Raw genomic sequence first — 23440 nt, forward strand, 5'->3', positions numbered from 1 at the left:
AAAGAAAGATGGGCGCCTGGGTGGCTCAGTTGGTTAAGCGACTGCCTTCGGCTCAGGTCATGATCCTGGAGTCCCGGGATCGAGTCCCACATCGGGCTCCCTGCTCTGCGGGGAGTCTGCTTCTCCCTCTGACCCTCCTCCCTCTCGTGCTCTCTGTCTCTCATTCTCTGTGTCTCAAATAAATAAATAAAATCTTTAAAAAAAAAAAAAGAAAGAAAGAAATTCTGAGAGTTCAGCCCAGTGAGTGGACACATCAAAAGTCATTGCACACACTAGTAGGATAATCCTGTTTGTGAAAACATGGACACATATGCTGAACATTTGAAATGCAGAGAAAAAGATCTGGAATGAACTACAAACTTAGCAGGTGTATGTCTGGGAGTAAGATGAGAATGTGGGATAAGGGAAGAGAGGGGGTTTTGTTTCCTATTTTTGTGTTGAGATTTTGTTGTTTTATTACAAATATGTATTATTTCAGTAATTTAACCAAAGTAAAGAAAATGTTTTAAAGGTTTTATTTATGTATTTATTTATTTAGAGAGAGAGCACGTGAGCATGGGTAGGGACAGAGGGAGAGAGCATCCCAAGGAGACTCCCCACTGAGCACAGAGCCTGATGCAGGGCTCGAGCTCACCACCCTGAGATCATGACCTGAGCTGAAATCAAGAGCCGGGCGTTCAACCACTGAGCCACTCAGATGCCCCTAAAAAAAATGTTTTATAAAATCTTGGGTGGAGAAGGCCTTTCTTATCACAACAGGACAAGATAGTTTTGGCCATAGGGGACATGTATTTTTCATATTAAAAACCTCATAACTAGGGCACCTGGGTCGCTCAGTCGTTAAGCGTCTGCCTTCGGCTCAGGTCATGATCCCAGGGTCCTGGGATCGAGCCCCACATCAGGCTCCCTGCTCGCGGTAAGTCTGCTTCTCCCTCTCCCACTCCCCCTGCTCGTGTTCCCTCTCTCACTGTGTCTCTGTCAAATAAATAAAATCTTTAAAAAAACCAAACAAACACCTCATAACTAAAAGCAAATAAAGAACTAGAAAAAAATATTTGTAATTCACTTCCTCAATTCTAAGAGTTTCCCTCTCATCTCTCCCACGCTCACCAGCCACCAAAAAAACTGGAGGTTTGTATCACAATGGAAGAAACAGTAAGAGAAAGGGCTTGGAGCTCAACAGAGGCTTACAAACCCAATAAAAACAGGTACAAGAGCTTACAGGGAATTTATTCATTAAAAGGCCAAGAAATGTAAAAGAAGGGGCTCCTGGGTGGTTCAGTCGTTGGGCGTCTGCCTTCGGCTTGGGTCATGGTCCTGGGGTCCCGGGGTTCTGGGATCAAGCCCCGAGTCGGGCTTGCTCCTCGGCGGGAAGCCTGCTTCTCCCTCTCCCACTCCCCCCTGCTTGTGTTCCCTCTCTTGCTGTGTCTCTCTCTGCCAAATAAATAAAATCTTAAAAAAAAAAGAAATGTAAATGAAAACAAGAGTGGTATTTTTCATGATGAATCAAATGGATTAAAAACAGTGCCCCCTACTCCCAGCACCCCCGACAGGGAACGTCCACCTCAGCCCCAAGGAAGTCACATGGACAAAAGCAAATGTGTGCATGTCTACTGTGGGGTCAACAGTAACAGTGAAAATGTGGGGAAAGACAGACGAGCGACAGTAGGGGGCTGCTAAATAAACCACACAAACTGGCCGGTGCATGGGCAGCATCCAACCAGGAGGTACACAGTTCTGAGCAAAGTATACCCCAATTTGTCAAACAAATATTCACATGTGTGCACTAGAAAGAAGCTAAGAGGAGTGGCTGGGTGGCTCATGTCATGACCTTGGAGTCCTGGGATCGAGCCCCATGTCACTTCCTACTCAGCTGGGAGTCTGCTTGAGATTCTGTCCCTCGGTCTCTGCCCCTCCCTCTGCTCTTTTTAAAATCCTTTAAAAAGGGGCGCCTGGGTGGCTCAGTCGTTAAGTGTCTGCCTTCAGCTCAGGTCATGATCCCAGGGTCCTGGGATCGAGCCCGGAATCGGGATTTATACGTAGGAAAAAATGTTGATCAGAAAATACACATTCATTATTCAGGTCTTCAGCTCTGCTTGGGACTGGCGGCTTCCTTTCTGGCACACCTTTTGTAAGACGCTGCAGATGCCTGCCAGCATTCTCAGGGTTCCTGGGGTGGGGGGCTGATGAAGAAGAGGGGTCACTAAGAGACCCCAGGAGGCTCCTCCCCAGTGAGCACCTTCTGCTGACAGGCCTGGTGAAGGCAGATCACACTCGGCCTGGCTGGGGCTCCCGAGACCCTGCTCCCAAGTCCTGGCTTTAGCCACCACTACCCTCCAGCCTTGCCCTGGCTTGCTGACAAACCCTTGGTCCACCTGAGAATCCCAAACATCCCCCGGCCAGACGCTGTGTGGATTCTAGTCCCGGCCCCTCCTTCCCACTAGGTGGCCGGGGCCCCTGCAAACAGGGTCTGATCTTCGTCAGTCCTAATAACAAATGAACAACCAAAAAAAGCCGACATATCTTTTCCTTTTTTTTTCCCCCTGATCAAAAGTCAGTATTTGGAAAACAGATGAGTGGAAAAAGAAAACAAAACCCACCCACAATCCCCATGTGATTTATTGAAGCCTGTGTGTACATCCAAGCACAGACCGGGATGGTTTAGAAATGCTGCTCTGCGGTGGACATCCAGGCTCGACAGCCATGGGGAGTCCCCACTCTGGCTCAGCCTTCCTCACTGTCCTTCCCTCAGCCTGCAGGCTGCTTGACCACAGCCCCGGCCCTGTCCCTTCTCCGGCCAAGAGAAATGCCCAGCTGTATAGCCAAACGGGGAGGACTGACAGCTTTCTGCTTTGGCGCCTCCCCCAGATAGGTTCTCTGCCTTTTTATGTTGTTGTTTAGAGAAGGAGAGAGAATCTCCTGCAGACTCCACGCCCAGGGCGGAGCCTGACGCAGGACTCGATCTCACGACCCTGAGATCATGATTTGAGCCACAATCAAGAGTCGGACGCTCAACTAACAGAGCCACACAGGCACCCCAGGTTCTCTGATGTTTATCAACTCAGTGGGGAGCCCAGTGGGGAAGCCGTCTGTCCTTCCCGCCCTCCCAGGCACACTCTGGGCCGCAGACTTTCTGGTGCTGGATGAGGGCGGACAGCCGGCTGCAGGCCCTCCCGCAGGCCTGGCAGCGGTACGGCCTGTCCCCGCTGTGGAGCCGGTAGTGCTCGTTCAGTGTGTAGCTCCTGCGGAAAGCCTTGCCACACTCCGTGCAGGCAAAGGGCTTCTCCTTGGTGTGGGTCTTCTGGTGCAGCGTGAGGTTGGACTTCGGCTGAAGGCTTTGCCACATTCCCTGCACTCGAACGGCTTCTCACCCGTATGCAGCCTCTGGTGCAGGAGGAGCAAGGAGTTGTGTTGGAAGGGCTTCTGGCACACGGAGCACTGGTAGATCCTGTCCCCGGAGGTGGTCTTTTGTGCCGCGCTGAGCAGGGGCTTCTGACAGCCGCTGTCTTCTTGGGGGCTCTCCGGGGCATGCAGTCTGTGGTGCTTGAGCAGCGAGGACCCACGGATGAAGCGCTGCCCGCACTGCAGGCATGTGTAAGGCCTCTCCCCGCTGTGGATGCGGCAGTGCTCACTGAGGGTGAACCTGCGGCCGAAGGCCTTCCCGCACTCGCCGTACTGGTAGGGCTTCTCCCCCGTGTGGATCAGCTGGTGCCTCAGGAGGATGGAGCTCTGCTTGAAGGCCTTGCTGCACTCGGTGCGCTGGTAGGGCTTGGCCCCCGTGTGGATGACCTGGTGCCTGAGCAGCAGCCAGTCGTACTTGAAGCCCTTGCCGCAGGCACACCGGTCCGCCCTCTCCCCTCCAGCATCTGCGGGGCCCAAGCCTTGCCGCTTCTCCTCCCGGGCCGCGGGGGATGTGCTGAGGTCCCCACCAGGCCCGCCCCTCTTGGGGTTGAGGAGTCGTTTATCTGACCCATCCTCAGGACTGCCATTCCGTTCAGAAAACTTGGGCCTTCCCCCAGGGAGGCGCCCCCAAACCGTGCCCAGTGGTCCTAACTGCTTAGAGGACACTCTCCTCAGACAAGATTCCTTGACCCCAGCCTGCATCCTAGAATCTGGAAGAATGAACAGAAAATGGAAAGATGCCCTAGCCTCTATATTCCTTAAAGAAACTCCGAGATTTGAAGACAGAATCTTTACATCAAAGTAGGGAGGTCTGGGAACTTCTTCCAAGAATCTGTAAAATCAGGATTTATGTAAGAAAGAGGACCTAAAGGCAAGTTAATAAGGGCTTAAGCACTGTGGGAAGTAGGCTTGGGAGAGGAGTTCACGAAAGGGGAGGAACATCAGGGGGAGAAGGGAGGGCACAGGCTTGGTCCAAAGGACTGTGAGGGGAGCAGGCTTGATGCTGGAGTGAGACCTGCAGGGTGTGGGGTGCTGCTATCCTTCACTCCCCTCTTCCTCTGAGCACTCACCCACAGTTCATTCACTCAGCAGACACCTCAGGCTCCTGCCCAAGCAGGACCCATGGACCGCAGGCTGCCTCTCCTCCCTTCCTGCAGCCTCTGCAGTCCCAAGGTCAGGCCCTGGTTTGTGAGCCATGGGGAGCTGGGAGAACCAAAGTAGCTCAAGGGTCTTCCCTGCTGGGTCCTCCTCACACCCCCACTGCCCCCACAGATCTGGCCCGACATCTCAGAGGACTGGGAAGGACATTCATGCACTTGGGTTCCTTGCACGAGTTAGTCCTGGGTGACCTTGGACGACAAGCAAGGCGTTTAGCAGGAAATTTGGCCCTTCTGTGAGGAGCTAAATGTACAGCCTTCCCACTGCTCAAGCACCAGGGGGCTACAAAAAGTTGTGTGAAGGCTAGGCCTTGCTTTGCCTTGCACTTACCTGGGCACAGGCTGGCTGTGGACCCTTGCTCCTCAGTCCCCTGCAGAATCAAAGCCCCTGGCTCTTCCCCTTGCTCCAAGAGGGAGATCAGTGCTGGTTTAGCAACAAGAAAGCCTACACGCAGGGAGGAGAGCATCACGTGTCAGGGAGCAGAAGGGTGCCCAGCTGTGGGGCTGGAGGCCTCAGGGGACACATGGTGCTTGGAATGGATTGGGAACCCTACTTCCCCAGGAGTGGGGCAGTTGGGTGGCCACGGAGAGATGGGGGCAACCCTCCAGCTTCCCCTCCAAACATGTTGGACTTTGAATCTGGAAAGGAACCAACTCCTCCAAGAGGCCATGGAAGAGGCAGGGTTGCCCTTGAGCCCAGCCCCGGGATGGATGGGGAAGCCTCACCCAGCGAGGCCATGTGCCCGTAGTTCTCCAGCATCACATCCCTGTACAGCGCCCGCTGGTGGGGGGCCAGGCAACTCCACTCTATCCTTGTGAAGTACACGGCCACGTCCTCAAACACAATGGCCTCCTGCAACCACAAACCCTGCTGTCTGGGGCTATCTGGGCAGGAGATGCAGAGACCGTGTCAGGGATATTCAGGACACCTGTTCAGCTCTGGGAGTCAAGGCCTCTGTCTACGTGGTCACTGCTGCATCCCCAATGCCTGGCACAGAGGGGACACCTCAACACTCCCCAAGGGAAGTGGAGCAGTCCTATTGCCCTAAAGCCGTGGGAGGTGTGGGGGTCTCAACCTTGGCCTCATACCTCTCCATAGGCTAACAGGGATCTGGGGAGGGGGATACCCTTGAGGTGTTGGTGGTCGAGCCTCTACACTGGTGGGGAGTGTTCCTGTCCTGTCCTCTGCTTCTCTGATCTGAGGAGAGAAGCCAAAGGCTGTGTGCACGAAGAAGGGCTGAACATTCGCACCAGGATGGAGGCAGGTGCTGGGGAGGGACAGGGATCCTGACCTTGCTCGCTGACCCTGGAAGCTCAAGGGCTGCAGGAGATCCCGGGCAGCCCACTTCCACCCAAAGCCTCAGGAAGGAGTTGACAGAGCACTGTGAAGTTTCACAGGAAGGGGGCAGACCCTTGGCTTACAGAATCCATCCTGTGACTCACCTGCAGAAATGGCAGCTACATGAGTGGGCCTAGGGACCCCCAGGAAGGTGCTCAGGGCTGCAAAGCTGAGGGGTGGGGATGAAGGCAGCCAAAATGCCAAAGAGGGCACTCACCTGGAGTGTGGGCGTCGCAAGTGGCCCCGCCATTCCAGGGTCCCTGTCAGGGGAAGAGCAGGCGCTGGGGACAGTGAGTGTTGAGTGGAAGGAGCCCAGGCCCAAGTACCATCCACCCCTGTCCATCCCCCCAGAAGGACCACCCAGATACAGAAGAGACAGGAAAGGGTGAGACATGGGGCAAACACACCTGGTCAGCCCAGATGATCCCCTCACATCCCAAGAAGCCACACCGTGAGACCTGCCCACCCACACGGCTCCACCCCTCACTCCTGCTTTTCCCAGGGATGTCTTCCCAGACCAACCTATACAAAATGCCACCCCCACCCCAGAATTCCTTCCCTACCCTCACTCCCTGTTGTATTTTTCTTCACAGCACCTCTGTTATCTGACATAATGCAGTCAACTTACTTGCTTCTTCTCCGCCTTCCCCCATGAGATAAGACCTGCAGTCTGGTTATTCATGCTGTAACCCCAGAGCCTGGGGGAGGGCCTGACACACGGCATGTGCTCAGCAAGGGTCTGTGGAATGAATGAGTGGTTCCATGAGAGTGGGTGATTCTGCAACCAGTGAGATCACGTTGTGGAACATCAGAAAACGTTCTTGCTGCATTACTATGTGGAACAAGCGGACTATACGCAGCACACACCCCAGCACATTAACCTTAGTTCCTTTCTGGGTGGTTCTTATTTTCCTTCTTTCCATTTTTCTGACTTCTCCAAGACTTATTGCTTATTTACAAATGTGTGTTTCAGTTGGAGAAAAGTTATTTAAAAACCGATAAATACAATTCTGTTCAGAGTAGGCCCTGGTCTCCATGTCCCTTCCTCAATGGATACTTGAGCTCTTGTGGTTGGGGAGAGGTCTCTGCAGTACCATTTTCTGTGGGGCTTGAGCCTCCTAAATAGCTGCCACTTTGTAAAGTAGACATCAGTTAACAGAATCCTGTAGTTATGATGCTATGTCACAGTCAGCAGAAGAGCCCTTTAAACATGTGAGAGTATAACAGGGTACACACGATGATCTGAGAGGCTTGGTGGGTCACCGTGCCTGGACAGCATTAACTGCAAATGCAAAGATCAGAGCCACACCACCACCCACTGAGCTGTCTGTTCAGGGCAGTCTGTGGGCAGGACCTGCGGGGACCATTGCTGCTGCCCCTGCTGACAGATCTACTGTCCTCACCCCAACGAGGCAACCAGAGCCTCTCGAGAGGATGAGCAGCTCAGGAGAAGACCTGGCCCTCAACTTCACAGTTAGGAGGGGAAGTTACCATGCTGGTCTTCGTTTGCTCATATCTGGGGAATGCATGTCCTCAGGGAAGGGCCCTCTGGTTAGAGGGAAAAAAAACCAACCCTAAGTTTGGTCCTAACTTTGGAACCAGGGAGTAAGTCTTTAATCAGAGAAAAACAGTGCTGAGTTGAAAAAAGTGAAGCAGGGGATATAATGATAACAAAACAGACCAGGTTTCTGCTCAGAGTCCTGAGAGAGAAAATATCAAGGGGAGGGGAGTGCTAACTTAGATGGGGGATCAGGGAAGCCTTCCTGGGGGGATTACACTTAATTGGGGCCTGGAGGACCAGCAGAAGCCATTCTTTCCCTCCGACTTAGAATAAAACCTCTGTTTCTCAGGGGCCTGGGGCACTTGCCCCACTCCTTCACCCACCCCCTTGCTTACTACACTGCAGCCAGACTGGTGTTCTCTCTGTTACTCAACTAGCCAAGGCCATTCTCGTGCACTTTCCTTCGCCTACAAGGGATTAGCAAGGCTTCTCAGCCATCAGGTTTCAGTTCATATGTTAACTTCTGGAAGAGACTTCATCTCCCACGAGCCTATCCTCTTGGCGCATTTTCCTCAGGGCCCTTGCAGTGATAAAAACTACTTTCTTGCTCGTTTGTTGCCTCTATTACATGAACGCCTCACTTCTATTGCATTATATGCTCCCTGAAGCCAGGGACGTTGCCCGTTCACTGCGGTATCCCGAGCACCAGCAGGGTCCTCCGGACACGGTAAGTACTCCATGCTGCCTACGGAATGCCTGCGGTCCAATCTACGACGCAACCCCCCGGGAGAGGCCGCGCACCAGCCAGCCAGCCAGCAGCTGCTGCTCCCGAGCGGGTGCGCTCCGGCAACCGCAGGCGTGAGGACGAGGGGGGCGCAACTCGGACAGAACTGGTCCTTCCAGATGTCCCACCCCTGCAGCCTCAGCTTTGCGCAGCCACCCAGGCTCCGGGGACGCAAGGCTCGGGACCCGGCCCGCACGCCTCCCGCCCCAGTCTGGGGGGACGGGAACCCGGACCCTCCCTAAGGCCCAGAACCGAAGGAAAAGCGAGGGGCGGCGCCGGCTGCGGGTCAGCACCCCCTGCGGTGCTCGGCGCGGCCTCTCTGGGGACCACTGCCTCTGCCAGGCCGGGATCGGAGAACCGCACTCACCCTACTCCGCTCCCCGCCCCACGACCAGAGCCTACTCATCCCAGGCCGCCATACGGGACCGCGAGGGACCTGCGCCGGGGCGCAGGCAGTCCGCTTCCGGCCCGCCCCCGGAAACGGGCCGCAGTGCCGCTCTAGGAGGCTCGGAGGACCGCGCGCCTCGATGGACGCCCTCTGGCTCCTGGGGCCGGAGGCAAGAAATGGCGAGCGCTGCTGAGGGTGAGGCGCTACTCTGGAGCGGATCCCGCGGGAACCCTCAGGTCGGAGGGGCGAGCCCGCTGCTGGAGTCAGGGGTCCCGGCGAAGGACTCCCAAACCTGAGCGCAGACTCATTCACGTGGACCTCGAGAAAGGCCAGAGAAGAAGTCGAACATCATTCCAGGCAACCGGGTTCTGAGGCTAATCCCCTCCCTTTTAACTTTTCATATTTAAATAATTATAACATCACAGCAAGTTACAAAGGCAGTATAGGGAGGTACCGTGTATCCTTCACCCTCTTCCCCCACATTTTGAAAAAGCTCCTCCACGATCGTGTCTTTCAAGCTTTTCTGAGACTCACAGTTAAAAATGCTTTACCGTGTGACCCGCCACACGCATTAAATCTATGTTTATGGATAAATGCTTACACATAGTAATTTTTAAACACTTTAACAAAGCTATTTACTCGTGATATCTCAAGTGTTTTCCTTTAAAAGTGCAGAAGCCGGGGCGCCTGGGTGGCTCAGATGGTTAAGCGTCTGCCTTCGGCTCAGGTCATGATCCCAGGGTCCTGGGATCGAGTCCCGCATCGGGCTCCCTGCTCCTTGGGAGCCTGCTTCTCTCTCTCTGTCTCTCATGAATAAATAAATAAAATCTTAAAAAAAAAAAAAAGTGCAGAAGCCGAGACTAACCCTTTTTGAAGAGGGAGGGACGTTAGCACAATAGCGGAAATCTGTGAGGCTGCGAAGGAGGCATCATACAAACTACATCATCTGAAAATCGGACATTAAATTTAGATGTGGTTAAATAGTTTAAACAAATATGCTTGGAAACTAAATAGCAACCTACTAAATAGCTCTGGGAGAAAAAGAAAATCATAAAGGGCTCTGTAACACACCTGGAATTGAACGAGAATGAAAACACTTTGCAGGATACTTAGAAAAATTAATATGTATATTATATATATGTGCTTCTGTATATGTTAATATAAGTATACAGGCATACCTTGGAGATATTGCAAGTTCGGTTCCAGGACCACTGCAATAAAGTGAACATGGCAATAAAACGAATTTTTTGGTTGCCCAGTGCATATAAAAGTTATGTTTAGAGGGGTGCCTGGGTGGCCTGGTCGGTTAAGCTTCCGACTCTTGATTTTGGCTCACGTCATGATCTCAGGATCCCAAGATCCAGCCCCGTATGGGGCTGCTTAAGATTCTCTCCCTCTCTGAGCAAATGGGTGCCTCAGTTGGTTGAGTGTACAACTCTTGATTTTGGCTCAGGTCATGATCTCACGGTCCTGGGTTTGAGCCCCACGTCAGGCTCTGCGCTCAACACAGTCTGCTGGAGATTATCTCCCTCTCCCTCTGCTCCTCACCCTGCTCTTGCTCTCTCTCTCTCTCTAAAATAAAGAAAATATTTTTAAAAATTATCTCTATCTCCCTCTGCACCCTGTCCCTTCTAGTGCTCTCTCTTTATCAAAACAAAAAGATCGTTTGGGGGGGCACCTGTGTGGCTGTCGTTAAGCATCTGCCTTCAGCTCAGGTCATGATCCCGGGGTCCTGGGATCGAGCCCCGCATCAGGCTCCCTGCCCTGTGGGAAGCCTGCTTCTCCCTCTCCCACTCACCCTGCTTGTGTTCCCTCTCTCGCTCTCTCTCTCTGTCAAATAAATAAATAAAATCTTAAAAAAAAAAAAAGATCCTTTGGGGAGCTTGGGTGGTGCAGTTGGTTGAGCATCCAACTCTTGGCTTTGGCTCAGATCATGAGCCCAGGGCCGTGGGATCGAGCCCCCTCTGCATGGAGTGGTCTCGAGACTCTCTCTCCCTTTATCCCCCCCCCACCGACATGCACTCTCTCTGTCTTTCTCAAAAAGTAATCTTTTTTAAAAAAAGGTATGTTTATGCGGTAGTCTATTAAGTGTGCAGTAGCATTATATCTAAAAAAAGCAACATACACACTTTAATTTTAAAATGTTTTATTGCTGGGACACCAGGGTGGCTTAGTTGAGTGTCTGCCTTCCACGTGGGTCATGATCCCCTCCCTCTACCTGCTACTTACCCTGCTTGAGCTCTCTCTCTCTGACAAATAAATAAATAAAATCTTTAAAAAATATCTTATTGCTGGGCGCCCGGGTGGCTCAGTTGGTTAAGCAACTGCCTTCGGCTCAGGTCATGATCCTGGAGTCCCGGGATCAAGTCCCGCATCGGGCTCCCTGCTTGGCAGGGGGCCTGCTTCTCCCTCTGACCCTCCCCCTTCTCATGTGCTCTCTGTCTCTCTCATTCTCTCTGTCTCAAATAAATAAATAAAATCTTTAAAAAAAAATATCTTATTGCTAAAAATTGCAAATCATTATCTGAGCTTTCAGCGAGTTCAATTACTGGTCACAGATCACCATAACAAATACAATAATAATGAAAAAGTTTAAAATATTTTAAGAATTGGGACACCTGGGTGGCTCAGTCATTAAGCATCTGTCTTAGGCTCAGGTCATGATCCCGGGGTCGTGGGGTCGAGGCCCCCCCACCCCGGCCCCGAATTGGGCTCCCTGCTCAGTGGGGAGCCTGCTTCTCTCTCCCTCTCCCACTCCTCCTGCTTGTGTTCCCTCTCTAGCTGCCTCTCTCTCTCTGTCAAATAAATAAATAGATAAATAGATAAATAAGTAAAATCTTTAAAAAAATTTTTTTAAGAATTATCAAAATTTAGGGGCACCTGGGTGGCTCAGTCAGTTAAGCGTCTGCCTCCGGCTCAGGTCATGATCTCAGGGTCCTGGGACCGAGTCCTGCATCGGGCTCCCTGCTCAGCAGGGAGTCTGCTTCTCCCTCTCCCTCTGCCCCTCCCCCTGCTCTTGTGCTCTCTCTCAAATAAATTTTTAAAAATCTTTTTAAAAAAAGAATTATCAAAATGTGACAGAGACACAAATGAGCGAATGCTATTGGAAATAGGGCACCAATAGACTTGCTCAACTCAGGGTTGCCACAAACCTTTAATTTATAAAAAACACAGTATCTGCAAAGCACAATAAAACAAGCTATGCCTGTTTACATACATATATAACCTTCCAGCATATATATTCAGCTACTAAAAGCATGCATGAAAAAGTGATTTATCTTTTTTCAGTTAAATTTTGTTAGGTTTGTCTCGACATGTATATTTTACTTCATTTTTTGTTTTGCTTTGTATATATATAAGAATTAACTTTTACTCCAACTTTACCCCAGGTATTAGCTGGGCTCTTTTCTGCTTAGAGATACAGGCCCGAATACCACCCATCCCACAGCTTTTGGATATCCCAGGAATTTTTACCGGTTTTCATGCACATTTTTTAAAAAAACATCATTTTTAAAAGTAGATACATAGAAAGGAATTACAAATACGTTCAGCATACTGCACGATGAATTTTCACACACTACCCTATAAAACTAGTACCCATTTCAGCAAGCTGATTTTCCCGGAGACCTCAAAGCCTTGTGGGGCTCTCTTCTGGTCGCACTCAGATCACCTTTCCTGGTTGGTGCCCAAGTGTAGCCACTCTGACTTCCTTAGCCCTGATGATTTTTGTAGGCGCACTTTATGTCCTTTGTGTATATTCACTGATTTAACTCACAATAACCCTATGAAAGATAGTATTATTGTTCCTATATAAAAGATGATGAATAGTGTTCTGTTAAGGGCAACTGATCCTGGGCGTGGGGAGTCAAGTGGAACAAGACAGGAGAGGTTCATGGGCACACATGTTTATACCAAATTATTCTTCTGTGTATGTAACAAGAAACATTTTCTTTTTAAATAGGCTCCATGCCCAATATGGGGCTTGAACTCATGACCCTGCAATTCAGAGTCGCATGCTCTACCCACTGAGCCAGCCAGGCACTGACCCCTCTTTTTTAAAAAACAACTTTAAAAGGAAAGAATTTCTTTTTCTTTCTTTCTTTCTTTCAAGAAAGAGCATGAGTGGGAGGGGCAGAAGGAGAAGGAGAGAGAATCTCAAGCAGACTCCATGCTGAGTGCAGAGCCAGATACAAGGCTTGATCTCATGACCCTGAGATCATGACTTGAGCTGAAATCAAGAGTTGAACATTTAACCGACTGAGCCACCCAGGTGCCCTGGAAATAAAGAATTTCTGAGAATAAAGTTTGAATCACTGGGAAGAGGTGACCTTCGATGGTTAGAAAAGGGTGGTGGGCTCACCAGCAGGAGCAAAGGTACCTTGTGGGGAGGGTCCCATCTGATGGTAGAGGCAGGTGGGCCCCTCTTGGAGGCCTGAGAACCCCATGCCCAGTGTGGCTGTCCCTAGAGAGGCCCCCAACATCAGGTGACCCAGATTTATGGAGTCCCTGCTGTGTGCCAAGCTTGCTGGCCTCTCACATGGAGGTTGACATTCAGGCTAGTGAGATGGAGCCAAGTCAGAGGTCTCTGGACTTTGAAGGGGGGGGACACACCAGCCAGGAACCCCATCTCTGCAAGGACAGATGCACTGAGCATGAGGCAGGGCACCTCCAAGAGCCCCAGCACTGGCTGCCCTCCCTTAAGTCCATGCCTGCCATATCCAGGTAGGCCTTCAGGAGGAGCCCAAGCACACAAGCCCCCTGGAGCAGCACTTCTTGAGGGTTCCCTGGTCCCAGCTGCGAGACATCCCTTGGAACTCGGGCTGGCATTGCGGACCATTTCACCGCAGACTGTGGCACTGACTGATGTAGGAAAGATAGGGTTCGAAGCCGAAGGCCAAGAAAGAATTCTTGAGACATCTTTGGTGCAAAAAGGTGGTTTTATCAAAGCACAGGGACAGGACCGATGGGCAGAAAGAGCTGCACTGGAGGCAGAAGGAGTGGCCCCTTATATACTATCAAGTTGGGAGGGGGTTAGAGATAGCCTAAGTCTCTAAGGAATTTTGGAAGCAAGGTTTCCAGGACCTTGAGGGGGGTAGCTATTGTTGGGAAAAGGTCATTTATTACTGTCTAATAAAACCTCAGTCATGAGACCCTTCAGATGTATATCGGTGGGTCATATGCTTATGGGGGGGTGATTGCCAACATGTATCTTGGGGGGTAGAGATAAAGGAAGTTTCCAAAGGCATTTTTTTTTAAGATTTTACTTATTTAAGAGAGACAACCAGAGAGAGAGAGCACAAGCAGGGGGAGTAGCAGAGGGAGAGGGAGAAGCAGGCTCCCTGCTGAGCAGGGTGCAGGACATGGGGCTTGATCCCAGGACCCCAAAATCATGACCTGAGCCAAAGGCAGACACTTGACTGAGGAACCCAGGCACCCCTCCAAAGACATTTTTATAGGTTAAAGTAGACTGACAAGATCCTGGGGGTTGGGCTAAGATTGCCTTTTGCCTTTAGCAAGGTATTAACATTGAGGCAGCTGAGCTCCTAGAGGAATATCACTCTGCCTGTTTTAAATACTTGTCAATGGGCTGTAGGTAGTAAGGAAATTTAATAATTTTTCTTCTGCCTTTGTTTCACACATTACTGACCATCTACCAGTGGCAAGGCTCTGAACACTCGTCCTGCAGTGGGCCTGGTTAGTCACCTTCCGGCTGCATCCAGCTCCAGGAAAGGGAGAGTAGAGGGCCTCTCCCCCACCATATCCCATCGCAGAGACTCATGGGACCTTCTTCGGGACCCCACAGTCTGAGTGTCCAAGTACTGTCCCCACCTCCATTCCACTCTCTCTCTGCCTTTCTGGTCCTCTGCGCCTATCCCAGGCTGACCTCAAAACCCCTCATTCTGCCCCAAGGAGGCCCAGGTGCCCCTCAGCCCCCGGCCCTGCCTGGGCTGTGCCTGATCTCCCATCCCTGCCAACCCATTTGCTGCCTCTCTTGGGGCCTCACCAGTCCGCTCTGCTCCTCTGTAGCTTCAGCATGTGGCCACATGGCCCCCCCTTCCTTACCTCTTCTTACCTTCCCACGATGTCATTCTTGCCACCACCCCTCCAAGGCCTACCTGACCACACTGGTGCTAGCAAACACCCTACCCCAAAGTCCTGAGTGCAAGCCTCTGTCCACTGGGACCTCTGCCTTACTCCCCTCCCCCCACTCTCTCTCCCCCTACTGGCCTCACCTGCACACCCACAGCCCTGGTCAAGCTCTACCTTGACCTGCCGGTGGGCAGTTCTCATTCAGGCAGGGATCCCACCTCCAGGCACCCCGTCCTGAAGGCCCCTCCCACTCCGCCGTGTAACTCCAGGAAGCCCTCACTCCGCGGCTTATGCCCGCCAACCCTAACCCTGCCCTGGTAGACCTGCTCTTCACCTCCAGGTCACACCCCCCAGGGCTCTCGTTCCCGTTCTCAGCTCCAACCCCATCCGCCCCTCCCCACAGGGTTCTGAGCAGGGTCATCGTGTTCCCTCACCCCAGGGTCACTCACCCAGTCTCCCTTTGCTCACCCCCTTCTCCTCCCCCCTCCCAACCGCCAGTTTTGCTCGATTTCCGGGGCTGGCTTCCCCTCCTCCACCAGCTTGGGAAGGGCCCGCCGTCCCGACAGATTCCCGCGCCTCGGCCGTCGCCCCGTCTCTCCACGGCAACCGTCTCCACCCCCACGGAGGTCCCATGCCCCGCCCAAGTTCTCCAAGCAACCAGGATGTCCCTGCCTCCCCCACACTCACATCCAGGTACGGCCACTCTGATCTTTTCGAAAACCCAGCAGGGCACAAAGTCCCAGCGTCCCCGGAGGGGCCGCACTGGCGGAAGTCGGGCGTTTGCTTTCTGTCGTCCAGACCCCCGTTTTCTGTGAACCACCACGTTCTCCCAAACGGTCCACCCGTTTCCTTAAAAGGGGGCCCTCACCTTACGAGGAAGCGCCTCATTCTAGAAAGGGGCCCTTGCCCTACAAGAGAGCCCATTGCAAGGAGTCTCCAGTCACAGAAGGGGGCCTTCACCAGGCCAAGAGGGGAGCCCTGCGACCCCACGCCCGGAGCGAGTCGCTCTGGAAAGTCACTCAACCTCCCCGGGCCTCCTCGGCTGCTCAGCGGGCGACGGTCGCCTCCCGGGAGACTACTGTGAGGTCCCGACTGCCCTCCAACCTCCCTCCCGGGCGCCGCCCACACGCTAACCACGCGGCGGGAGAGCGGGTCGCCGGCCAGACATCGGCCGGACGCCAGGACACCTGGACTCCGCGGGACCCGTCATCCCAATGCGCCTGCGCAGAGGCCCCAGGGCCGCCAGGCTCCGGCGGGACGAGCACGAGTCCCGGCGTGCACCGGGCTCACGCCGAGCCGGAAGGTCAAGCGGCTCTCGGCCCCGCCCCGGAAGATAAGGCGGCTCTCCTCTGCCGCGTCTCTTTTTCCGGCCGCGCTCGGCAGCAGGTAGGGTGTGTGTGCGGCGTGGTGGCCCTGGCGCCATCCGCCGCCATCCGCCGCCCTGGGGCCCGCTAGGGACCCCGGCGGGCCTTCGGAGAGGGAGCGCGGTGGGGTCGGGACCTGGAGGGAGGATGCTGGGGAGCTGGGGCCCTGAAGCCGGGGTGGCGGGGGTGCCTGGGCCGCTTGGGCGCTGACCGTGAGCCACCTCCAGACCGCCATGGGCCGTGTCATCCGTGGGCAGAGAAAGGGCGCCGGCTCGGTGTTCCGCGCGCACGTGAAGCACCGTAAGGGCGCCGCGCGTCTGCGCGCCGTGGACTTCGCCGAGCGGCACGGCTACATCAAGGGCATCGTGAAGGTGCGGGGAGCCCCCCTCCCCGGGCGGGTGGGGGCTCGGGTGGCCCCGCGGGGACCTGCCGCTCACGCGCCCTCGGCCCGCAGGACATCATCCACGACCCGGGTCGCGGTGCACCCCTCGCCAAGGTCGTCTTCCGGGATCCGTACCGGTTTAAGAAGCGAACGGAGCTGTTCATCGCCGCCGAGGGCATCCACACCGGCCAGTTCGTGTACTGCGGCAAGAAGGGTGAGCTTCGTGAGGGGAGGTCGGGGTGGAGAGGGAACGGGTGCTTGCTCGAGGAGGCCCGTCCAGGCGGAAGTCTCACGTAGTGCGGCCGGTTTGCCTACACGTACCGGCTGGGACGCCCAGACCGCTGGAGGAGGGGGCCGGACGCGGAGTGCTGTGCGGGGCTTTCTGCGTGGCCGCGCTTCGCTGACCTGCGGCGCTTCTCCTTGCAGCCCAGCTCAACATAGGCAATGTGCTCCCGGTGGGCACTATGCCCGAGGGCACTATCGTGTGCTGTCTGGAAGAGAAGCCTGGTGACCGGGGCAAGTTGGCCCGAGCCTCCGGAAACTATGCCACTGTAATCTCCCACAACCCAGAGACCAAGAAGACCCGAGTGAAGCTGCCCTCAGGCTCAAAGAAGGTCATTTCTTCCGCCAACAGAGCTGTGGTCGGTGAGTGGCCGGCAGCCGCGGGATGCTCTGTGCTATGCGTTGCTTGTGAACAGTCACCAGCTAGACCCCGGCTAGTATCTGAAGTGGGCAGCACTGGTTGGGAGTTGAGTGAGGCTGGGACTGGGGCTTGTTAGGCAGCCTTGTCTGTAGTCAGGCATGATACGGACTTCCACGATTCATACTCCCACATCCACAGGGGTTAGTAGTCAGTCTTTTCGTGGATATGTGACTTTAAGCTACCTAGTAAGTGCCTTAAGAAGGATTTGAAACCTGATTTTTTCATGTGGTGTTACGACAACACCTTTGAAACAAACCCAAGGAATGTTTGTTCTGTTTTTTCCTTCCTCTTTCTTTTATTTTTTTTTTTTTAAGATTTTATTTATTTATTTGATAGAGACACAGCAAGAGAGGGAACACAAGCGGGAGGAGTGGGAGAGGGAGAAGCAGGCTTCCCACAGAGCAGGGAGCCCGACGCGGGGCTCGATCCCAGGACCCCGGGATCATGACCCGAGCCAAAGGCAGACGCTTAACGACTGAGCCACCCAGGCGCCCCTTCTTTTATTTTTTAAAAGATTTGTTTATTTGAGGGGCACCTGGGTGGCCAGGTCTGCCTTTGCCTCAGGTCATGATCCCAAGGTCCTGGGGTCAAGCCCAGCCGCAGACTGCCTGCTCAGTGGGGAGTCTGCTCTCTCTCTCTGCACCCTCCCAATGCTCGCTCTCTCAAGTCTTTAAAAAAAAAAGATTTGAGAAAGTGCATGCATGAGAGGGGTAGAGGGAGAGAATATTCAAGCACACTCCCCACTAGAACCTATAACCCATGAGATCACGACCAGAGCCAAGAGCTGGATCCTTAACCGAACCGACTGAACCGAACCGGGCCACCCAGGTGCCCCAGCCAAGGAATGTTCTTGAGCGTATGTTGAAGCAACACTGGTTGAGATGTGTGTGACAGACTGAGTCAGCCTTTTTGCTGGCATTTGGAGGTTAGATTGAGTGATCTGCTTGGTGAGGCGGGGTAAAGTAGGGGGGCTTCCCTGGAGAGAACCATAGGTCGAGAAAGCCATTGCAGATGGTATGGGCAAAGGCCTGGCTTGGCTGCCCCAGCAATCTTGAAGAAACTTGATGTCATCTGCTAGGCTGCAAAGGCATTTACTGCTTGGTGGTAGTTGAGAAGATGTTAGTGAGATTTTGGGAACCTCATGATGGTGTGTGAGTAAAGTGAGAGGGTGATCAGTATGGGGGTGGGGCACTGGTAAGGATGCTCTGCCTGATAGGGTCCTGAAGTTTAGGGAAGGTATGGTGCACTTTCCTGAGGTGCCTGATCTTCCCAACAGGTGTGGTGGCTGGAGGTGGCCGCATTGACAAGCCCATTCTGAAGGCTGGCCGTGCCTACCACAAGTATAAGGCAAAGAGGAATTGTTGGCCACGTGTGCGGGGTGTGGCCATGAACGTAAGTAGGCCCAGAAATGGGCAGTTGGGGTGTTCAGGGATTGGGGACTGGGAGGCTAGATGGACCAGTCTTTTCCTGGAGTGTCTCCCTTCTGTGACAGAGGGTCTGGGTTATGGTTTGTTGGCACAGGTCAGTTGATCCCGCTCTTACCCAGGTCCTGAGGTAGGTGGGTCCACACTCCTATATTAATGCCACCTTTTTCTGTCTGCAGCCTGTGGAGCATCCTTTTGGAGGTGGCAACCACCAGCACATCGGCAAACCTTCTACTATCCGCAGAGATGCCCCTGCTGGCCGCAAAGTGGGTCTTATTGCTGCCCGCCGGACTGGGCGTCTCCGGGGAACCAAGACTGTGCAGGAGAAGGAGAACTAGGGCTGAGGGCCTCAATAAAGTCTGTCCTGTCACTAAGCTGTGTTTGCCCATGGTTTCAGAGGGAAGTATCCTTGCTGGGAGGACTGCCATGGAGCTTTTGGTGTATGAAGGAGAAAAAGTTGGATGCACCAGTGAATAGTGAAAGCTCTGGAGAGAGCTTTGATTCCTGGAACACCTCCCCCTCCCCCGACACCAGCACAGGGAGCAGAGGATCTCACTGACATCTGCATTAATTTCTCTTGAGCACTTGGGGGATCTGGGTGAGGGTGTGGATGCTTCAGGATGAGAGTGGTGCTCCTGAAGCCACAGGTTGGAGAGCCAGGAAGCTGTTTTGAAGTGGAAGGACCAGGATGGAGTCAGACTAGTTTCTCAACAAATGGGCTTCCTGTTTCTGTCCATGGTACCTTGTTCCAAACTTAGGCTCGTCAAAACTGGTAAAACCAGGGCAGATGCTGCTGAGCCAACGAGGCATAGAGATGTTAGTGGAGGTTCATTAGTGCCTCAGGACCGGGACACTTTGCTTCCCAGCGGCCACCCAGAGTCCCCTGCCCCAGTGGTTCCCCTCATGAGCCAGTGCGAAAGTAGGGGCTGCAGGCCACTGTGCCAAACTAATCACAGAGACCAGAAGGTTGGGGGGGGGACTGGGACGCCCGAGTGGCTCAGTCGGTTAAGCGGCTGCCTTCAGCTCAGGTCATGATCCCAGCATACTGGGATCAAGTCCAGCATCGGGCTCCTTGCTACGCAGGGAGTCTGCTTCTCCCTCTGCCTAACGCTCCCCCTGCTTGTGCTTGCTGTCTCTGACAAAAAAAAGTTGGGGGACAACAGAGGTAAGTGGCTGGCGGAGGTAGAATGCCCCTTGTTCAGACTGCAGGTGGAAAGGCAGTGGACCCAGAGTTCCTGGAGGCCACCTCCCTGAGAAGGATTTTCTGTGGCTGCCACGTAGCTCCTTGCTCTCAGGGTCCACACTTGTCTCTAGTGTGAACCTTGCCATTCTGGTCTCCACTTGACCATCCACCACAGCCTAGGTGTGGTGGAGAAAATAGGAGGGGCTGGGCTTGGTTCTCTGGACGAAGACCTGGCCATCAGGGAGGGTTTGCTCCAGTAGCAGGCACCCAAGGAAGCCCTACCCCCTAGAGTGGACCCTGCTCCAGCTGGGGCTGGGTTCGGTGTGCTAAAACAAAGTGACCAGTAAGCGACCTCTTTCTTGGTCATCCCATGGCTTCTCTACCCAACTCTAAAGGGACTGATACTTTTTTGGCTGCAGTGCCTTTAGCGGCTCACTAGAGCGAGGTTTCCACTGAAAATCAAAGCTGCTCACCCCGCCTCCGTTCTGTAGCTTCGGGGTTGTGGTTCCAGACTGCCACCTAGTGGCAGCACACCCGACTTGCGACACTGCACGTCCCATTCCTCAAGGAGGCTGCCTACCGAGACATGAAGTCCTTTCCTAGAGCGGCTAGAGGGTGCCTCCGGTTAGGACGCGGGGTGAGGGCGTCACTTCCGGTTGGATTCGATTGGCGCGGCGGGTGGGGCTAGCGGGGCCTGGCCCAGCGGCGGCTCTTCTGCGGCGCTGAGGTGAGTGTGGGCCGGGCCGGGGCGGTGGTGACCGCGCGGTCTCCCGGGCGCGGGGCACCGGCCCTTCCCTGTAACCGCCGAGATGCTCCGTCCGGGGCCCGCCCCGCGCTCGACAATATCTCTCGCCCCGGCGTCTGTCGGGCGGGCCCCGTCTCCACTCTCGGAGCCCCCTCGAAAAGCCCTGTCCCCGCTTCGTGGTTTCCGACGGGCCCCAAGCCCCAACTGGTGCCCTCCGCAGCCCGGCGTCCGCTGTCCGCCTACTCCGGCCCGGGGTTGTTCCTTGCCGGGCCCCGGCCCCGCCCGAGAGCCTTCCTCCCGGGTCTCCCCACCGGATTCTCTTCCCAGGTCGTCCCGAGGGGCTGCTTCTGCGTCCCGGGGTGCCCGGGACCCTCAAGGCCTGGTGACTCGAGGCTCTTTGCCTTCCCGGCGCCTCTCCACCCGGCAGACGGTCACCAGCTCTCCAAACTCAGCCCGCCACCGCAGCCCCCAGCATGAGCCGGGCTTTTCCCTCGCTTCTGGGTCCAGGTTGTACTCCCCACTCTTCCCCAGCCCTCCACCCCGCCCCATTTCCCCCCTCACCTGGTCTCTAGCTTGGGGCAATTAATGCCTAAACACACTTTCTTGTCAACTCTTACATTAATCGTCTTCCCCGTTTACCGCCCCGCATCCCGTGCCCCCTGCAGTTTCTGTGCTTCCTCTTGCCTTTAGCAATTCCCAAAATGCCTGTCCCACTGCATGTACCTTCCTGCTTTCCCACCCTTTTTTGCTTCTGATGCTCCAAGGCCTTTCTCTCAGCAGCCAAATTTTTGTTTTTCTTCTTTAGAGGCCTTTATTCAAGGTCTGACACTGTAGACTTTTTAAATAAAAAATGCACCGTGTCTTTGTTTTGAAAATACGTTAAAAAAAAAAAACTTTTAGAGAAAACTTTAAAGTACAGAGAATGGATTACCAAACACTAGTGACTGGGTTTGCCGCATGTATTTAAAGATTGTAGTTAAGGCGTGCCTGGGTGGCTCAGTTGGTTGAGCGTCTACCTTCAGCTCAGATCATGATCTCAGGTTCCTGAGATCGCGTCCCAGGTCGGGCTCCCTGCTCAGCCGGGAGCCTGCTTCTCCCTCTCCCTCTGCCTCTTCACCCTGCTCCTGTGTGCTCTCTCTCTCTCAAATAAATAAATAAAACCATAAAGAAAGAAAAGATTGTAGTTAAAAACAAAACAAAAACAGGGGTGCCTGGGTGGCTCAGTCGGTTGGGCGTCTGCCTTTGGCTCAGGTCATGATCCCCGAGTCCAGGGATTGAGCCCTGCGTCGGGCTTCTACCCCACTTGTGCTCTCTAGCTCTCTCTCTGTCTCTCAAATAAATAAATAAAATCTTTAAAAAAGGCAAAACAAAAACATATATGTAATCTCTATGGCCAACGTGGGGCTTGAACTCACCACTCTGAGATGAACACTCACATGTTCTACTGACTGAACCAGCCAGGCACCCCCCTCAACTTTTTTAAAGAAAGCTGTTGAAACAGAATTGCTCTTAGATGCAAGCTCACCAGTCCCATTTGCTTCCCTAAGCAACCCTTATTTTGAACAACAGCATTTTTGTTTGTTTATTTTTATTGAGGTGTAATTGATAAACAGGAATTCTATAAATTTTAGGTGTACACTTATGGTATATGTGTTCGTTGTGAAATAATCACATTCAATCTAATTAGCATGTTCATCATCTCACATAGGTACCATTTTCTTTCTTTGTTTTCTTTGTGGTGAGGATATTTAATATCTACCCTCTTAGGAAATTTCAAAGTTACAATACAGTATTGTTGACTGTAGTCGCAGTGCTGTACTTTAGATCTCCACAACTTTCATCTTGCATACCTGAAAGTTTGTACTCTGACCGACCTCTCTCCATTTTCCCCAACCCTCAAAACTTGGCAGCCAACCATTCCACTTTCTGCTTCTTTGATTTGGACTCTCTTGGGTACCACATATCAGTGAAATCATGTAGTATTTGTCTTTCTGTGTCTGGTTTATTTCACCTAGCATAATGTCCTCCAGGTTCATCCATGTTGTAGCAAATGGCAAGATCTCGTTCTTCATGGCTGAGTAGTATTCCATTGTGTGTATATACCACATTCTGTATCCATTCATCTATCGTTGGACACTTAGGTTGTTTCCACATCTTGTCTACTGTGAATAGTGCTGCAATGAGCATGGGAGGGCTGGTCTCTCTTTGAGGCAGTGATTTCATTTCCTTTGGCTAGTATAACCAGAAGTGGGATTACTGGATCATGTAATTACTTGAAACATAGAGAATACACAATTTTCCAGATATATATTCAAAACTATTAGAAAACACCACAAACCACGCCAACAACGGCCTAAATAAATGGTCTTTTTTGGTTCTATTTTCAACTTTTTGAGGCACCTCCATACTTTTCCACAGTGCATTCCCACCAACAGTGCACAAGGGTTCCTTTTCTCCACATCCTTGCCAACACTTATCTTTTGCTTTTTGATAATTCTCGTTCTGACAGGTGTGAAGTGATAGCTCATTGTGGTTTTTATTTGCAGTTCTCTAATTAGGTTGAGCACCTTTTCACTTACCTGTTAGTCGTTTGTATGTCTTTTATGGAGAAATTTAGGTTCTTTGCCCATTTTAAACCCATTGGGTTTTTTTTTTTTTTTCTCAAGTTGTGTGAGGTCTTTATATATTTTAGATCTGAATTTCTAATCAGATACATGGTTTGCACATATTTTCTCCCATTCCTCAGTTGCCTTTTCACTCTGTTATTTTGCTGTCAGCACATTTTCTTACACCTCTATACACCTACTAGTGTTTTAAAATCTACATACATAATATAATATTGATATTTTACACTTAACCGTTTCACTCAGTCTTAAAGCTTTGCGCTGCCTCTGACATTGATGTGGTTCATTTCTTCCGACCACTGTGACCCTAACTGTTCCCTGATGATGGATATTGAGGTTGTTTCCCTTTTTTTC

General features: G+C 52.7%; 4 protein-coding genes, 1 long non-coding RNA gene and 1 other non-coding gene across 9 annotated transcripts in view; 2 read left to right on the forward strand and 4 right to left on the reverse strand.

Annotated features, from left to right (window-relative positions):
• The window catches only part of ZNF7 (zinc finger protein 7), a 49063-nt gene extending 33540 nt beyond the window's left edge, over positions 1-15523 (reverse strand). For 2 of the 3 annotated variants that reach the window (XM_081816747.1, XM_081816745.1), the window contains exon 1: positions 15349-15523. The gene's annotated coding sequence lies outside the window, so the exon portion shown is untranslated. The remainder of the gene's footprint in view (positions 1-15348) is intronic. The other variant, XM_081816743.1, reaches the window with a different exon arrangement.
• The window catches only part of LOC145721014 (uncharacterized), a 133643-nt gene that overhangs the window by 68682 nt on the left and 41521 nt on the right, over positions 1-23440 (reverse strand). The gene's annotated exons all lie outside the window — the stretch shown is intronic.
• On the reverse strand, positions 3038-15894 carry ZNF517 (zinc finger protein 517). The gene is given in 8 exon segments (XM_031040719.2): positions 3038-3327; positions 3330-4112; positions 4891-5004; positions 5286-5444; positions 6116-6158; positions 6527-6637; positions 8551-8889; positions 15796-15894. Coding segments are annotated over 7 exon segments (1515 nt in total). The 5' UTR covers positions 8590-8889; positions 15796-15894; the 3' UTR covers positions 3038-3061.
• TRNAQ-CUG (transfer RNA glutamine (anticodon CUG)) lies at positions 12539-12611 on the reverse strand. Its single transcript has one exon. It is a non-coding gene; the product is annotated as a tRNA-Gln (tRNA).
• Positions 15901-18908, forward strand: RPL8 (ribosomal protein L8). The gene is made up of 6 exons (XM_006744764.3): positions 15901-16047; positions 16253-16396; positions 16480-16621; positions 16834-17052; positions 18387-18502; positions 18714-18908. Exons 2-6 carry the CDS (start codon positions 16259-16261, stop codon positions 18870-18872), a joined length of 774 nt encoding a protein of 257 aa, XP_006744827.1. The 5' UTR covers positions 15901-16047; positions 16253-16258; the 3' UTR covers positions 18873-18908.
• Positions 20479-23440, forward strand: part of ZNF34 (zinc finger protein 34) — an 11896-nt gene continuing 8934 nt past the window's right edge. The window contains exon 1 of one of the 2 annotated variants that reach the window (XM_081816758.1): positions 20479-20969. The gene's annotated coding sequence lies outside the window, so the exon portion shown is untranslated. The remainder of the gene's footprint in view (positions 20970-23440) is intronic. The other variant, XM_081816754.1, reaches the window with a different exon arrangement.

The sequence above is a fragment of the Leptonychotes weddellii genome, chromosome 4 (assembly GCF_054177405.1).
Source record: "Leptonychotes weddellii isolate Sample4059 chromosome 4, ASM5417740v2, whole genome shotgun sequence".
Lineage (NCBI taxonomy): Eukaryota > Metazoa > Chordata > Mammalia > Carnivora > Phocidae > Leptonychotes > Leptonychotes weddellii.

Coding starts and splice junctions, on each gene's coding strand:
- RPL8 (XM_006744764.3), top strand. CDS start 16,259: ATGGGCCGTGTCATCCGTGGGCAGAGAAAGGGCGCCGGCTCGGTGTTC. Junction 16,397..16,479: donor ACATCAAGGGCATCGTGAAG/GTGCGGGGAGCC, acceptor CTCGGCCCGCAG/GACATCATCCACGACCCGGG. Junction 16,622..16,833: donor CGTGTACTGCGGCAAGAAGG/GTGAGCTTCGTG, acceptor TTCTCCTTGCAG/CCCAGCTCAACATAGGCAAT.